Source organism: Nelumbo nucifera, chromosome 1 (assembly GCF_055504915.1).
Source record: "Nelumbo nucifera cultivar China Antique chromosome 1, China Antique-T2T, whole genome shotgun sequence".
Classification (NCBI taxonomy): Eukaryota; Viridiplantae; Streptophyta; class Magnoliopsida; order Proteales; family Nelumbonaceae; genus Nelumbo; species Nelumbo nucifera.
In genome coordinates this window covers 18,218,952-18,237,291 of record NC_142649.1, presented here as the reverse complement: position 1 = coordinate 18,237,291, position 18,340 = coordinate 18,218,952, and the positions used below count along the sequence as shown (strand labels likewise).

The 18,340-nt window shown below is 36.6% G+C and overlaps 2 protein-coding genes and 1 pseudogene across 4 annotated transcripts in view; 1 reads left to right on the top strand and 2 right to left on the bottom strand.

The window, feature by feature from the left end:
• Nucleotides 1-2,447: 2,447 nt before the first annotated feature.
• Nucleotides 2,448-3,914, top strand: LOC104612132 (Ribosomal protein L34). The gene is made up of 2 exons (XM_010279448.3): nt 2,448-2,770; nt 3,513-3,914. The coding sequence occupies exons 1-2, from the start codon at nt 2,575-2,577 to the stop codon at nt 3,767-3,769; spliced, it is 453 nt and encodes a 150-aa protein (XP_010277750.1). The 5' UTR covers nt 2,448-2,574; the 3' UTR covers nt 3,770-3,914.
• Nucleotides 3,915-4,996: 1,082 nt separating this feature from the next.
• Nucleotides 4,997-5,644, bottom strand: LOC148802974 (senescence-specific cysteine protease SAG39 pseudogene; annotated as a pseudogene).
• Nucleotides 5,645-8,968: 3,324 nt separating this feature from the next.
• The window catches only part of MEE18 (maternal effect embryo arrest 18), a 65,038-nt gene continuing 55,666 nt past the window's right edge, over nt 8,969-18,340 (bottom strand). For 2 of the 3 annotated variants that reach the window (XM_019200217.2, XM_019200216.2), the window contains exons 10-14: nt 16,189-16,236; nt 15,011-15,136; nt 14,816-14,908; nt 12,587-12,797; nt 8,969-9,333 (exon numbers count right to left, since the gene is read on the bottom strand). In XM_019200217.2, coding sequence (XP_019055762.1) covers nt 12,690-12,797; nt 14,816-14,908; nt 15,011-15,136; nt 16,189-16,236 — 375 coding nt within the window. In that variant the 3' untranslated portion in view covers nt 8,969-9,333; nt 12,587-12,689. The remainder of the gene's footprint in view (nt 9,334-12,586; nt 12,798-14,815; nt 14,909-15,010; nt 15,137-16,188; nt 16,237-18,340) is intronic. The other variant, XM_088896530.1, reaches the window with a different exon arrangement.

Here is an 18,340-nt window from a genome sequence, read left to right as displayed (position 1 = left end):
CCTGTTATTAGGAACAAACAGTAACCAAAATAACCAATTGAGATAAGTGCTCCTCAACAATAAAATTCATGCTCCATCAGATTTGAGACAAGTGTCTCATGTTAATCGAAGGATCTAACCATTTGGTCATCCAATCTACACTAGGTCAAATGGATATCCATTGACCCAGTAAGTGCTGGAACTAGGATCCATAATAATCCAACAATATTGGTATCTCTATTCATAAAACATTTTCAAGTAAACAATCAAATAAATTTCTTTTTATAAAAAATAAATAAATAGATAATAATTTGAGAAAAATAAGTGAATGATTGTGTGTGAAAGTATTGCATAGAGATAACCATAAAATAATCATCTTCCATCAACATGTGTCTTGTCACATGGCCGTTGGATATTCCAACATGTTGAGGATCAAAACCAGGGCCTATGGCCACTCTACCAACAGTTTCATGGGAAAAAAAAAGATAAGAAAATGAAGATCCACTTCCTCCTGTTTCAAGGGATTTGATCAAACAAAAATCCAAGTAATTATTAAAGAATTCAATATTCTGATCGATAGATTTCAAGCCAAGAATCAGCATGATCAGATGTCTTTTAGACCACCTGATTCATTCATGCTTCATTTCCAGATCTTTCAAACACTTAGGCCCGTTTAGCTCGTAGAAAAAGGGGTCTGCAATGAATCGGGAATGATCCATTCCAATTCCAACTGTTTGATTGGACAGAACCATAATCGGAATCCCATTCTCATTCCTAGTGGAATGACCTTCCCCCATGAAATCTCATTCCTGCTAGTTTCAATTTCCATTCATTTTCCTGTCTGAACCAAATGGAGTATGAGAATAGACCATTCTGATTCCGATTCCTACAAATTTTGATTTCGATTTCAATTCCAACTGTAAACCAAATGGACTCTTAAAATAGAATTTTTGGCCACCGTCTAGTTATTTGGTTTTAACAAAAGATGTGAGCAAGAATTTAAGTTGATACTTTTTGACCTAGTTAATCCTCAAGGTGGCCCTATTTAGGACAGATGGTAAGCTATAGAATCCCATACTGGTTATGGGTCATAATTATCCACATCCAACCCTTTTCCTTTAAGCTATGTTTGATTTGAAGGAAAAAAATAGTAGAGGAAGATAGGAAAACCTGTACAAGGTTTGGATAAGTTTTCCTTCCTTTCCCTACTTTTTCCTTCAAATCAAACATAGCTTTAATAAATCCATCTAACGAAGTATCAGAGGAGGAAGTACATCAGCTAATAACATAACTTTATATCAGGTGGATGAGGTGATCATTTAGGCTTACCCCATTGAATGTGTGGTATAAATAGCTTGATGGGCCTCAACATCCAGCCAGCTTGAATCTGGTTTGTTTAAGCACTGCCCCCGACCATTGGCCAAAGTGGTTCTTTCATTTCCGTTGTTTTACTTACGTGAGTAAGTATATTTATCCAGGCAAATGTTTCCTAAATAAAACTTATCTGGATAAGTGACATTCCAGAATTCTTATATGTTATAAGTTATTTGGGTAAAGAGAGCAGTGGGAGGGAGAGTGCTTATTAACGTGCGGGTAAGTTGTTTATCCACCTTGCAATTCAATATATCTTTGGTTGCTTTGAAATCCAATATAGCGGCAAACCAATGTGGGTATCGTGGTCAATTTATGTGTTGACCAACTTACCCCCAGCTAAATACAGGCAAACAACGAGCCAGCACTGTTTGAAGAATAATAGACTAACCAAGCCCATGACCCCCAAGTAAGAAAATGAAAGATGTATAACTCACAAGGGGAGTGTTGGCTCAAACCACAAAAATGGGTCAGAAAGGGGAACAAGGTTTGGCTGAACGCAATGGTTGTTCAGCAGGCTGTGGAATCAATAATAAGGTTTCATGCCAGTATTTAAATGAAGGGGCCCATACCATTCACAGTGGGGCTCATGAATTAATTACTAACGTAAAATCTCATCATTGGTTCCACAGCCTGCTGAACAGTCATCGCGTTCATCTAATCCGAATTCCAGAAAGGGGGAGGCCGGGAGGGGTTTAATTGGCTCTAGTGTGAATGTGGTAACAATTGGTATGAGAGGAATGTTATGTGGTCATCAAGGTTTAAGGGGGCTTAATTCAATTTTAGCCAACAATACTTTCAAATTTTGTCTCAACCATAATTGGCGGGAAGTGAACTGATCCTGGCCCATCCATAACTGGGCTTTGGGCCTTTGGCCCACAAGACACAAAACCTCAGGCTTCAAAATTTGTCACAGCTCTCGGTTTTCATTTTCATTTTGTGATTGACCCAAAAGGATAATGCAATGTGACAATCTACATGGGTTCAGGGTACCATCAAAATAAAAAAGAATATATAAGAAGGGATAAGACATGGGGGCCCAGTTCGAAACCATGTGTTCAGTTCTGTATCCCCTAGCCCAGAGTCTCAGGCGGATTAGGCCCAAAACGAAAGGAGAGAGAGAGAGAGAGAGAGAGTCGTTTTGTTGTAGAAATCTAGATAAGGCGATAAGCAAAGGAGGGACACACCAAAGGAATTGAGGAGACAGTGAGCAAAGGAGGAAGAATGACTTCGATATCGTTAGTATCTCTGTCAAGCGCGAGAATCAGTAATTGCAGTCCTTCAGCTTCTCTCACTTTCCTTACGGGCACAAAGAGAAGCTTTGCATCTCTGAACTTGGTGAACTCCAAAACTACTTCTGGCCTTCTTCACTGCTCTTTCGTTCCTTCAACATCACTCTCTCTCCCTTCTTCATTCGCAGGTAACCCATTATAATATCTATCGATTAAATCCCCTTTTAAAGGGAAAACCCAGATTGAGCTTGCAACTTGTCATGTCTAATGGTTATCTATCATGAATTATTTTCTTTTAACTAAATTTTCTTATTTTAGTAGGCAATGAAGTAGTGATTCATTGTATTGTATAAGAATTTTAGATTCTTAATTTCTTTTACGATATTTGGGCGTAAAGGGAACTAGGTTTCTTTCTATTTATCCAGATTGAGCTCAGAACTCAGCAGTTGCATATGTAATGATTCCGATTCGTGGGTTCTTCTTTATTAATTAAACTTGATTTCTTTAGTGGGTAGCTACGTAGCGTAGTACTGTAGTAGGGAATAGGGATTATCATTGCTTTGTATTAGAATTTGGGACTGTAACATTTTAATGCTATCCGGTCCAATAAGATCTCTAGGTAAATTTTGAAAAAGATTAGCAAATGAGTGGGATCCCGTTCTTACAATTAGAAGAGCTGCATTACATGCATTTTGCAGAAATCTACCTGCACACATTGTTAAATTTTCTGCCCTCTTCACTAGACTGTAATGTTACTCTGTAGCTGTTCATGTATCTGGGCTATGTGATACCTCAGAATCTATATATTGTGGATTGGGGAACATGGTGTAACTTAGCATATGTAATCCACCATTGAAATAAAGGAAAATGGAAAATGAGATGTATAACACAAAATAGTGCTTTTCGTTTTTACCTATTCATGGTTTGCAGGTCTGTCATTGGGGGTTGATTTGAGATTTAACAATGTGGTGAGAAGAGAGAACGGTAGAGGTCTAGTGGTGAGGGCAGGGAAGGCTGCTCTGTGCCAGACCAAGAGGAACAGGTCCAGAAAGTCACTGGCTAGGACTCATGGTTTCAGAAGGCGAATGAGAACCACTAGTGGGAGAGCTGTGTTGAAGCGTAGGCGTGCCAAGGGACGGAAGGTTCTCTGCCCAAAGTCTAACCCAAATAGTGGGAAGCGGGCTTGATCCATCATGATTAAAAACGAATTACTTTCAGCAGGTATATAGGATATATCTGCACTAGTCATTGGTGAAAATTTGGTTCAGTGTTAAACTGTTATCTGACAAATGTAATTGCTATTTCATCAAGGGAGATTTTTTTTGTCTCTAATCAATTTTACTTTTTCTCACATCCCCATTCATTGTGTGTGTGTGTGTGTATGTTTTCCTTCTTACTAGTATTTACTGTTTTCAGGATCTTTTGCCAAAACAAGCAAATCAAGTCAATCTTTTTTCTTGAGAATAAAGTTGAAGTTTAGACATTATACGATTCTTAAAAATGATATGCTGCATCTTAAATAATTACACACCTCTAGATACTGTTAAGTGTTATCAGCTATATGTTTTTATAATTTGTGTCCATGGATGTCTTGTTCTATCATGTACATGGATAACAGAAGCAGTTTTACTGACCACTACAATCAGTTTTCCATATACGGAGCTTCATTTGGCTTAGCATTTGTGGATTGTTCTAAATTGTTGGTTCCATAATGAAACCAATTATCTGTCTAAGAGATTGTAACCATATCTGGGCATAATGCTTATCACCCTTTAAAGCTGGTAAATCTATGGATGTATTAGAGGCTTCCTGTGTAAACAAGCAACCTTATGAAATGAGATATGGTAAGCATGTCTTCTAGCTGGAAGAGACATAATGAAAGTGATAAATCCTTTACATGCTATTCTCTTGTGATTTATAACTTGGTGCCCTGTTCATTTCGAAAACTTCAACTTTCAGCCTTAACTGTGTCCAATGCTTCATCTTTTACATGGAACTTGACATTAGAGCTGCAGCCTGTTTGGATTTTAGCCTTAAACCAGAAGGAACTGGCAAGACCAAATCATCTGTTGGGCCTTTATTTTCCTATAAAACTGCCCAAAAATTTAAGCCTTTACCAAAGGAAAGGGCTGGTATCTTAAATCCAGCTTGAAACAAAATAGAGTAGGAAGTAAAAAGAGACCCAGTTATCTCATAGGTTGGAGGGTCATTTGACGAAAGCCTAACCTAGAGATGGTTCATTACCTTTTTCCTGTTTGACAATCTCCATAACAGGCTTTAGTCCTACTTAAACTGTCAAAGTAAAGATGAAAAAGAAAATGATGCTCATGGAGTGAGTTGAAACTTTAAAGCATGCATCACTACCATATATATCACCCTCACACTGTAAAGTTACATTACAAATACTAGTTGCCAATAGCCATGCATTTTCATTGCTAGAGGATTGATTCTGTACAGTTCTTTCTTAACCAAAAACTAGCTGGAGTGGCTGAGTTGCTCAAGACAAACATCCATAGGTTGTTAATGTTTTATGCAGTTGGATAGGAGGGTTTGGTAGCATTACCACAATGACCTTTATAGTCAACATCCCGCTGCATTCTCATGAATCCACCCCCACCCCAGTCAGGACCCCAGGAATTCTTGATAAGCCAATACTTGATCCCATCATCACTTGTCCCATAACCAATTACAGTAACAAACTAACAACATGATTTGGGACTGTGCCACACTCTCCACTGAAGACTCCGCTTGAGTAGAAATGGAAAACCTGCCCATCGGCACCAATGGCAACAGAAACCATTGATTTTGGCCATAGAGATTGCTTCCTTGTCAGTGTGACAGTAGTCATCAGCCCCCTTGTAATGGTAGTTAGCTTCAGTTGTGAAACCCTCATTCTGTAAGATGAATTTGAAAGCGTTGTCCATGAAGCCACTTTCACGTCCTTCGTTTTTATTGTCACAATCAACTAGTTCTTGCTCTGAAAAGTATATCAGGTACGGAGTTTGGTAATTGGTAAGTGGTAACATTCCACTGCTTCCAAAAACAACAGATACACCTCTAGAAAATAGTATTTAGTTACTTATCACAGTCACCTTGGTCCTTAACAGAGGTAACAGCTCCTTTAGTTTCTCCAGTCAATGCTAGATTGCACGTCAGTCAAAGTTTTTGTAGGCGAATGATCTTGCAGCCGATGGCCTTGATTTGGTGGATTTCTTGTATCCATTGCGAGAAGATGTGAATTGTTCGTTACTTAAATCTGCAAACTTGTTGAGACTTAACTCGTAGGAATGGCCGATGCTGTTGAAGGACTCGATAAATTCGACATTGCCTTTGAATATCTTGAAACGCTTCTCCTTTCTCAATAGCATTGCTGTACACACGGCCATAGCAAAGCATCCATTATTCATGATCATGCCACACGGACATTGACATGGGTGTCTCTTGGAGCAGGCGGGAGGCAGCTGGATGAGCCCAAACACCGAGGATGAATATGGCCTCACAGATACATTGCCACTGGCGAGCGGAAGCCATAATTGTTTCTCGGGCGCACTTGCGTAAATCTTATTCATGATCAGAACCGAAATCGAATTTTTTTGGAATCAAAATTGAAATCGGAACCGAAATTCTTTGGCATCAAAATTGGAATCGGAGTAGTCTATTTCCATAGTCTGGTTCAGACAGAAATGAAAATAGAAATTAGAATCAGTAGGAATGGGATTTATGGAATGTCATTTCAGCAGGAATGAAAATAGAATTCTAATTCCATTCAACTAAAATACCAAACAGTTGGAATCAAAATAATCCATTCTGACTCCAATTCCAAATCCCTATTCCCACAAACTAAACAGGGCCTAAGAGATTTAGGAAGTCAAGTGGTGGTCAATCAAGCATGGTTACTAAGCTTTATTTATCATCAGCACATATATAGTTGCAAAAAAAAATAATAATAATAATAATTTGTCTGCAAGAGAACTGTTGATCAGGGTGGCGAGAAGGGTGTATATGGTTTGAGCCGGAATCTGGGTCTACACAGTCTACAGCAACTTTTGCTTCTGAATCCTCGGCAACAAAACAGTAATCTAGCTTTGAACGGATTTAATGAAATTAGTGTGATGCCCTCATTGATTTTCTTTTTTTTGGCGATGCCCTCATTGATTTATGATTGCAGAGATCATGTACGCAAATCGCAAACCATCCATTGGAATCTTTTTATATTCATACACAGGAACTGAAGCCTCCAATCTCTATTCCAGTTCCATGTGTAGGAGGAGTCCGTGTTCTGTGAACCCGCCAATGAGAGACGATCACGTCGTCTCTGAAAAACAGGTTTACGTTAACGGACAGGTGGCCGTTAATTGGAGTGTGCGGTTGAACAGACACAAAACGACAAAATCTAAATTGAAACCCCTTCCAGTCTTGGTTTCAACTTTCAACCCTGCCTCTCATTTTCTCTTTTCTCCTCCGCCGAACCCTCTTACTCCAATACATCAGCGAGCACAACACACCGGCCATCGCCATCATCCATTGGCAGCGAGACTCCGGTGCCGGTACATTGTCTGGCATCCTCCTCCTCTTCTTCCTCCTCTTCCAAAGGTGTTCCTAGTTTTCTGTTTTGAACAGATCGAAGGTGACCTGAACCTCAGCTTACACCGGCGGCCACGTGATGTTTGACTGTGCTTAAATTCAACTAAAACACAGAAGAAAACTATACGCAGGTTCTGGACTTGCTAAAGTTTCTAATATAAAGGAGTTCCTATTGGTTCTTGGATTCAATTTATTATCAAAACGAAGAGGAAAAAATTTAGAGACCACTCTCTGAGAAGGGTATTTGACTCTAGATATTTACTAGAAATTACTGGAAAACTATTGATGTTGTTACAGATTCAATGTTAAGGTTACTTGAATTTTTATGATCTAATACAGAAACTATGAGAGGGAGGATAGACTGATATCAGTCTGCTGATTTCCTGGATTGTCTGTGTAACTGTTGACTTAAATGTGATTTTCTGATTGCACTGCCCAACTCTAGATGAACAACATAGGCTACTTTTTGGATCAATAGCGAATATGGGATAGCACCCTTATGCAATGTGCCGATGGAGGCAAGGTTCGAAGTTTCGAACTGAGACAGAGGGATTTTAACTTAGATTTTGTCATTTTGTGCCAGTTCAACCGCACACTCCAATTAACAAATCATCTGCCTGTTAACGTTAGCCTGTTTTTGCACCACGTCGTCTCTCATTGGCGGGTTCACGCGTCCAATGAACCCACGGGTTCACAGAACGCGGACTCCTTGTGTGGAGCCTAAATACGCCCCATCAATCATAGTGACTAACCTAACGATTTTAACCTAAGTTAGGATGAAATCAGAAGCATCCAGGGCTTCTTTGCTCAACTCCTAAAAAGCTCATGTAACGCTCCTCCCTTCATATACTCAATCCAATTATAAACAGGCCCAACTCAATTCGGCTGAACCATATCTGATTTGAATTCAAATTCGGACAAATGGGTACCATTTGCAGTGCAGCTTTACCTTGCTTGAACCGGAGGTCGGAGGTCGGAGGTCCTCCTAGCCAATCGGTGCATCCCTCTGGTTTATGGGATACATGGACCCCCCTCCTCCCCACCCATTGTTGCTCCATCTGCTTTCTCACGATTTTGCCATTAAACCATGTGATGGAGAATTTTAAAGGTCCGTTTGGTTTGCAGTTGCCAGGCTTTTATCACATTTCTTCTCACTCTCAGATGATCCCTGTCAAGTGAGAATAGCTTGTGTAGCCTACTGGCTTTCACTTGGACATGACTGCTCCCTTCGCTTCTTGTCCGGTCACTGGAATTGGCCTTCAGACCCGAGTTCAACATGGCCTCCTTTATCCTATTATCTTCGGCCGCAGTTTTGTGTAGTAATAACGTCACAATTTTTCCCACCAAGGCCGCGTTTAGCATAGCAGCTATAGCTTATTCGTAGCTTCATCTCCATATGGATACGAAGATTTACAGCTTATGGACAAAGCTAGGTTTGATTGGGAATGGTGGTGACAAAGTCTGATTCTTTAGATTATAAAAAAGGAGCCAAGTTAGATTCTTTAAAATGGTAAGAAAATACTCTGCTCATAAAAGCCTTACATTGATGGAGGGTGTCATGGCCATTTCTAAAATTCATTGTAGTCATAATTTGTGAGGACCTCTTATCTTAGAATATGTATAGGAATTTTGTTTAAACAAATCACCATCACCAGTTCCAGAGAGCTAAATGCTGACCAAGTCTGCCTTTGTTTCCAACTTTCCATGTAAACGGGGTAAAAAGAAGAAGGTTTTGATCGTAAAAGCGGAAGAAATATAACCGAAATTTTACATTGAAAAATCTTCTTACTATTTTCCAGTGATGAGAAAACAAACGCAGCACAAAGTGGGAATAACTTTTTATTTTTTTCATCACTAATTTTCCCTTTGAAGGAACTTTTCTGAGATGATTTCATATCACAGGATAACCTAAAACAAGTGTGTACAGACTCCAGGCTTATATAAAAGAATAGATACAACACTTATTTGAATATAGGGCAATGTAATAATAAGATAGGAGATAAGAAAACAGGTTATCTTGAGCCTATTCTGTTTGATTGATATTGACACTCACAACTCAGGTATGTCGTTTCAGGATCACTGCTTGGAAAGATACGAGACACAGAGCCTTTCTTGCACTGAAATCTTCCCATAAAGTTGTGCTACCCATGCTCATATTTCATCACATCTAGCACACATGAAGGAAATTGGCAGACATAGCAGATAAACATGTCAATCTTTTTTGGTATATTTTACACTCCACAATTAATGCATAAGTGCAATCATCAAATTAAATTTATCTTTGCAAGAAGAGCATCTAAAATTCAGGTTCAAATTTTCAAGTATGAATCTATATTTCCAGTATGATAAACCATCAGCTCACAAGCTACTTAATTTACCTTACTGGCACCAAGAGTGTCCTCAATCAAGTGTTTAACCATAAACAGAGCTCACATAGCATGCACATAATAAATGGCGCTACAACTCATGAGATAATTGCTTGTTTTACCTTGAAAAAAAACTTCCAAATTGTACCAGTTGATTATCAAAACATAACTTAAGTATCTTGAAAATATAAAAACTAAGAAGCCTAACATTAAGCTTAAGAATTTGCATACCGATGTATATTGCCACAAGTCACAACCTTCAGACTCTTGGCACTTCAATCAAATTCTAACCAATGACAAGAAGCATGCAAGTAACACACATACACAGGGAATACTTATTTCACTATGGGACTGACTAGAAACAAGGTACAATTAATACACAAATAGCTACTTCAAATTTATTTTAAGGAACACTAGGCATTTATTAATCAATTTGTAAAATGACCAAAACATAACTTAAGCAATATATATTAGATTAAAGATTCTACCCTAGCACACCATCCCTAAAGCACATTGCCTAATCATAATATGCCATGTGGCAGAGACACAAATGAATGTGTTTCATTTGACTCCATCTTCCATCCTATATTCCATGTTTGATATAGAGTTCAACAAACTTTTGAGTGCCACAAAAGGAGCTCTATGTTAAGTGATGAAAGTGTTGAGGTCCATTTTCTCCCTCGTTTAGTGCCAAAACAACAAATGAGAAACAGGTCTCACTTGTAGGTGACTCAAATTCAAACCTTGAAGATGAATCTATTTGAAAATTCCAAATGTTCTTTATCTCCTATTTCTTTTCATGTTCCTAAATATTTCAGCCCAATGGACGAAAGAAAAGAAAACATTGATGGAGAAATTTCCATGATTATGGTTTCAATGTAATTGAATGACTAGGAGTTCAATCATGAAAGGAAATGTTGGCATTATGTAGTTATATTTACCAGTCTCCCCCCCCCCCCCCCCCCCCCCCATTTTCCTATACATAGTAGCATTCTATTTTACTAGGCAAAGCCCTCAGCCCTCAGTTAATCAGGTTTGTTCTTCACTCATCATTACACATGGGTAGGCAAAAAGATACTGCTAGAATTGTGCCTTGTTTTAGATCGTTTCTTTCCACTTTTCATCCCCTTTTTCTTTGCTGTTCTTCCATGTGTCTTCATTTTCTTTTATTTTCTTTATTAGTTCAATGATTTTATGTTGCCTTTCTCCTTCATGCCATCTATTATAATGTCACTTAATGGTAAAACAGTCTCATATTGATCGTAGGGGCCAAACTCATCAAAGGCACAAGAATCTTGCTACTACATATCCAGCATAATATCTAAAATGCAATCATAGTTGTCAAGGCAACACCTAGGCGACAAGGCGCTCTTGGAGGCTCACCTCGCCTAATCGCCAAGTAGTTTTGTACATTGTGTAATAAAATACTTTTATATTCTTAATTTTTGAGATTATAATTATAAAATAAACATTATTAAACTAAAATATTTAGTTTGTGTGTTTATATACTAATTTCCTTTTATTATTTTCTTATTTGTTAGGGTTTAATCAACAAAACATTGCTAAATGCTGTATTTTCTTATTCTTTTCCTATAACAAAATAGGGGTTCAGCCCCCATATTGATTTGAATTTTCTTTTCTTTCTTTTTCTTATGAATGTGTTCATTTTCTATACTTTAACATGAAGGTTATACTTTTCTTATGAAAATTATGGATAATTATTAAGGAAATGTGGTTATGGAACCTAGGGAACCACCCTAGGATATATGCTTGGGTGACTAGACGACAAGATGCTCCCCTATCGCCTAGCCTCACCTTGGCACCTTCAAAACTATGAATGCAATAATAATCACATTTTAACACGACCCCTTTAATTCAATTATTAAAGTTTTCAGCATTAAGAACTATTTAAGAATCAATATTGACAAAAACTTTAAGCAAAATGTGTGGGGTTGGGAAATAAAGTCACAACTCTTCTACATACCATTCCTTTTCCATAATCACTAAAATGCTTTGGATGGTTACCAACCAAAAAACATTAACATATTGAAAGTATGAAAGTTAAAAGTATTATGCAAAACTTACATTTTATATCCATTTAACATATCTAAATATACATAGTCCTTGTAGCAACTTTCAACAGGAGCTTATACCTTTCATCGATATACAAAGTTTCTCATATTTTTAGATTTACACATAAGGTAAGTACTCAGCATACTATGTGGGAGACATCCAAAAATTCTTACTAGGAAAACACCCTCTAATGAAAAGACAAGAAGTGTCCATAGAAATTCATTTCATGAGGGTATTTATGCGTTCCCTTGAGAATGCATTTTTGTAATTTAATTTCACCAAACTGTTAATTGATAACTAACATCTACTACCCAATAGCTGAATTGAGAAATGCACAAGTTGTACTGAAAAACCCACTTGAGCTTATCTGTAATCAGATCTTGTTTTTTTTATAAGTTGTAATCAGATTTGTTTTATCAGTGCTAATCTACAATCAGATTGCTGACTCAGCATATGAAACATAAATATCATATACACTGAATACACTAATAACCCTCCCCTTGAGCTTTTGAGGTGGTAGGGTATCATTGATTGATCTCTAATGGAGTTGAGACTTGAAGGATAATCATATTGCAAAGAATTCTGGCTACAATGGCCTTTTTTTTCTTTTTGATTGAAGCTACTAAATTGAAACACCTCTAGCTAAGGCATCCACTAAAACTGCATTTAATGGAGAAAATTGTTGCAGTCAACCAATGGAATTCAAGTCAAAATAAAATTACTGTATTTTCTCCTACATATCACCTCAAATGGGTAGATAATCAAACAATTGCACTTACAAGCAGTATTATACAATGAAACCCTAGCAAAATTGAACAGGAATCATACATTTCATCTAATCTTGTGCAGTGACACCTAAAAACTGAACAGGAATAATATATTTCATCTTTTGCTAATTGCAATCAAACCCTAGCAAAATTTAGTGTAATAAAATAAACAGCATCTACAGTTATATTGAAACTCTATGTTTTAAAACTGCACCTTGTAAAGAATCAAGCCAAATTGACCCTGTGAAAAGGCATGGTTAGAGAGACACCACTTCATATTTCTTCTTCACTTTTCTCCCAGATACCAGAAATGGTACTTAAAGCATGCTCATGTATTCACCAATCAAATCTGTGAGAGCCTTGATTAGTGACTTGGAATCAAAAGTTGGCCCTACTTTGGGATCATAAATGGAATCAACAGTGATCTGCAATAATGGGATCACACCAATAGATCTCATTAATCGCAAATAGAGTATGTTTGATTTTGTCATAATCAATTCAAAAGGAAAAAAAAAATAATTCTCTATGACCAGTGGTGTAGTTTAAGACAAGATTGGAGCCAAACAATTGTTTAATATTGTTGGAACTTCCACATTGTGGTGATATTTAATATACTATTATACTGATTAGATCTAGAGGTAATCTGAAGATCAAAGTATAAAGCAACAGAAATCAAAAGGAAGACGAGATTTATAATCAATCCTACATTGAAGAAGTGTATTTTACAATTCCGTATCCTAGACAAAAACTCACGTAGGCAAAACATATCCTAGACATAGTTCAAAAAATAGGCAATACTCACGAATTCACCTACATTCTGATATTTTCTTAGTGGATGCAAAAATATTACGGGAATATATTTATGTACACACACACTTTGGAAAAGGTATAATGGGTAAAATGTGCAACAAGAAGTTACACAAGGGAGGCACTTTTCAATCCTTAATGGAAAAGCAAAACAGATAATCAGGCCTAATAAGAAATTAAAAAAAAAATACCATCTATCCAAACAAAAAAACAAAATCAAGCCAAATATGAATGAGTCTATACTTCCTCAAATTCCTTGTGGATGAGAAGCCATAAAGCACCATCCCCACAGCCTTCTTGGAACATAGCTTGAACAATTTTTTAAGGTACAAACATTAAAAGATGTGATCACATGATAGAGAAGGAAAGATAATCCCCCATAACCTTAATTACCTCTCACTTCTTTCTTCATTTTTGATGAACGTGATTGTGTTAATATATTAAACTATAAGAGGGGTTGAGAAACCACACACAGCATATACAACTGTTTAGCTGAGGAAAATAAAAAATGATACTATTCCAGTGATTGAAAAAGTGAATGAAATCCAGGCACACCAAACTCTTCTACAATGGAATACCAAAAATAGTTGAGACTGTCAATTTTCTGCATAGAGCACTTATTAGGCATCTTATGTAAAAGATTCTCCTTTTCCTTTCACTCCACAATTCCACATACACCAACATATAGCAAAAGTGGTTTGGTTCCTTGTTTATCTTACTAAGTCTATACTTCCCAGGACAAGAATGTCTTCAGAATCATGAAAGGGAGGCACCACATCACCCTGAAAACCTGTTAAGTAACAGAAGAGGAACAAAACTGACAATGCAGAAGCAAGGTTCAAAATTTCGATACGATATGCCCCGTATCGGGCGTATCGTATCATATCATTGGGGTCCCGATACACCTGTTTACAGGTGTTTCGGGAACCCCATTCTTTTTAATAAAATATATAGTTAAATAACAAGCCTAAAAACAAAATTTTGTAAAAAAAATAAAAAAAAAAAACAAAGGCATGTGGTTTTAAGTAACATACGCCTCTGCCAATACACAGGGGCATATTGATACTTTGAACCTTGTGCAAAAGTGATTCACTGACTCATCTTCTAGAAAGCAACAATACATGAAGTTGTTGAAGTGGTCATCCCCTTCTCACCAACTTGTCTTTTATGTTATCTACCCAAAGCAGTTATCCACACTGAAAGCAATCTTGGAAGGACCTCCCCTTGGGACTCAAGTTTCCTGAAAATTAAATTTACTGAGGAAACCTACAAGGATCCCATAACCATGCCCTCAAGTCTGCTGCATGACAGGTGATGACACTATCATAGAATCAGCAATGAGGCCAAAGAATCAAACTCCCAATCCATTAAGTTGCTGCAAAACCTAGGGCTCAATATGAACTCCCACTTTGCTAAGCCCATATTTAGACAGTAAAGCATCCCAGTATTTTACTACCCAAAAAAATGGATAGAAGATGTTTTGGTTCAACTTGACAGAAATTCCAGATATGAGCAAAAAGATTCTTCTTTTTTTTTTTTTTCGGGGGGGGGGGGGGGGCAGCAATTGATAGAACTTTTTTCATTATTAAATCTAGATGTCTATAGAAGATAATTAGAAATTAGATATGTATAATACCACATGAAATATTCCTTGGGCAGCCAAATTCTGAACATCTACTGGAATTTGACCATCCCTGGGCACCAGCAGGGCATTGATGTAATCACTTGGCTGAGAATAAAGGAATCTTGGTAAGGATTTGTAGGAAGCAGAACAACACAACCATTTAACTTGAAATGTAAAAACTTTTATGGAGTTGACCTACTAACTTACAAGGTTATTCAGACAATTGTTTGAATCTCCATATGTTCTATTTAAAGCATCTGTGATGGCAGTTACAAAGCATGAAGCAGAGAATCCACTGGTTTCTCGATCATGTGAACCATTCAACAAGAGTACCTAGAGTTTGAATCAGTTCAGTAAATACAGCAATAACCACTCTCACTGCATTTATAGTGATATCATTTTTTTCATTCTTTGATATAATTAGGAATATAACTGTGTTTCAAGTTAGAACTCAATAGATTTCACTAGAATTAATAAAGTCCTAATACTTTTTTATTGGAAACAGTAACTTTTTCCAAATTTCTTAAATCAGAACAAGCAAATTACAGAGGAGGAGAGTAAAAACTCTTAAACTCTCCTCAAAATTATAATGCAAAATTACAACTGAGCCCAAAACAACTGATTTCTTCCCACCCATTAGTTTTGCCAAGGCATCAGCAAAACCATTAGCTGTTCTTTTAGCCCAACTAACTCTCACATCCATGTCTCATGTCAGCCATTCAAATTTATTGGAAATGATAACTTCATTAAAGATCTTTCAAAATTCTCAAGAGTTTTGTTAATATAGGTGACAATTAAAACCATACAATCATGGAAACATTTCATTTGTTTTTGATAGAACGTGCTTAAGTTAGTGCATCACAGAATGTTATGCAAGCACAAAAGTTTCAGGATGTTATTCCATCACACAAAACCTTCCTTAAAGAAGGCTAGTTTATGGTTTTCAGAGAATTAACTTATTCAACTTTTAATCATCACTGTGGTGATGTGTGACACAACTCCATTTTAAAGGATCAAATTGTGAGTTGAAATCTATGGAAACTAAAAAGTACTGTATTGATAAAAAAAGAAACTAAAAAGTACTGCTTTACTTCAGTATGGTCCTAAATGCCCCTTAGTAATAGAACTTAATCTCTGACACAGCTGGTCAGGGAAAAGAAAAGAAAAGTTCTCATCTTATGATATAAATAAACAAGCAAAAGAACTTGAAGTAATACATCCATAACATCATTAATTTTTTATAAAGTGATAATTACTTCATTAATTGATTGGAGATTGATTACATGGCAATAAATAGAGTGGAATGGCAGTATAGCATTCATGTAGTCGACCACATAAAGATGGGATAAAGCTTTGTTGACTTGAGTTGCTTTATTAGAGATTACCTTCAGACAAGATCTTGAGGAAATGATCTCCCCAATCCCAAGTAATACCTAAAAGTGTTGCAAAATAAATTAGAATAGGAAAAAGAATGAATATGTCACAACTCTGAGCAACCTACATCCTATTAAGTTCTTTATTTACAAGAGACCAAGATACAATGAGTAACTATCTATAATGCTATGTTGCCAACAAGAATTGAATGAACTTAGGCATTTCTTCTTAAATGTTTAAAGGCTTGATATCAAAATTGAACACAAGACAAGCATGAAGAAAATATAGAACAATTGTCCTCCCTATACATGATCTGTACATAATTAAAGGAAAAAAGAAAAGGAAAATAAAGGGTACTGTGAGTGTTTTTTTATGGATAATAAAATTATTAACAGAAGTATCACAGCAGACCCAGAATGGTAAAACCAGATAGAATGGTGTGAAGGTCTAATAATGGGAAATTGACTCTCAAGTCAGCTTGGAAGTGCATTAGACATCAGTTTACAGAAAAGGGAAATGAAGTAAACAGATCAGATGTAAGGGAATTTCTCTCTTTTCTCTCTTGGAAGGCTATACTCAGCCAATCACTAACTGAAGAAAATGTGTCCAAGCCCAAAATAGCTTTGCCTTCCAAGTGTAACTGCTGCAAGGGAAAAAAAATGAAAGGGGGAAGAGAGCCAAGAAATCCCAGATTACATTATTTGGGGAGAGGAATTGGCCATACAGGTGCCTCATTCCCTAATCAACCAACTGACCATAGGCACAGGACTTGACAAGTAAGAATTCAAGGTGGAAATCAGCTTTTCAGTACAGGTACTCTTATTCCTCACTGTTGCTGGCAATTGTGGAAAGAGTATGAAGTTGGATTTGTATTAAAAAAAAAACTGCCTAAAGAAAACTATAATGAACAGATTCTTCTAGCTTACCCAGGTCCCCTTTGTTTGGGTGGCACACTTAATATACAATGTAAATAATTGCTGAACTAATGCTGCAATGGAAAAGAAGCAAATCTAGTGAATGAATTAATGATCAAAATAACTTTGATGTTACAGGTAGACCTTATATTATGTATATCATTACCTCTATGGAAATGCTTGCACAATCTATGACCATGAGAGACACATGGAAATACCAAAAACATGGCACATATTACATACTCAGAAAAACAACCAAATTTAAATAGGGTAAAAGACTTAAACCCCCCCCCCTGAGGTTTCTCATAAATACTTAACACCTCCCCTCTAATTTTTTATAGGATTTAAACCTCCCCTCTCATAATGAGGTGCTGCTATATTTAACAAAATTGATGAAAAGACATTTTTATCCCTCATTATGCTTCAAATTTTCAAAGAAAACCACAGCTACAGTTTTCATGATCAGTGTTACGTCTTGTTGTAAGACGTAGATTACAGCCTTACAGGAGCCTCGGCCTGAAATGAACAAGAAATTTGGGGCAGATTAAAGGACCTCAGTGTTTTGGAAGACCAAAAAACAAAAACGGGAAGCATGATGACAGGACTTTTTGGTTCGTAAAGAGCAAGGGTTTTTGGATAATTGGATACAATCATCCAAAAACATGTTGAAGGTTTTTTTTTTCAAACCTGTAATGAAATAGTAATAAAGCTCACATTTTCAACCAATGATTTAAAGCTTGAAATGGCAGCAAACCAAAGTCTTAGATATTCCATCCAGTTATAAAGCTAAACCTAGGAGCAGAGTATCAAAATAACCACGTTTTCTTTTTTCTTTTTCTTTTTTTCTTTTTTTTGCTTCAAGGAGTACAAGCTAAAATCATGAGGTTTCTTATTCTAATAGAGAATATCATTTTAGTAGGGTAAACATAGGGGTAGTAAGAGATGATACGGAGAATGGTTAACACTCAGAAACACATTGTTTATGTTAAATGAATCAATCATGGCAATTCAAGGAACTAGTAGATTGAGAACCATATACCATGTGGTCAAACTACCAAGATTTTATAATAACTATACATCCATCTGGAAGGAAATTCCTAGATATTATTTTGCTAAATAGAAAATCCTAGTATATTTGTAACAGCTACTTCTTAATCCTATGAAAACCACACTAAAACAAAGCTTCTAATTAAGCCATTCAAATAGATAGGAATCACTTGTCTTTCAATTCCTTCCAATGCTCTATATG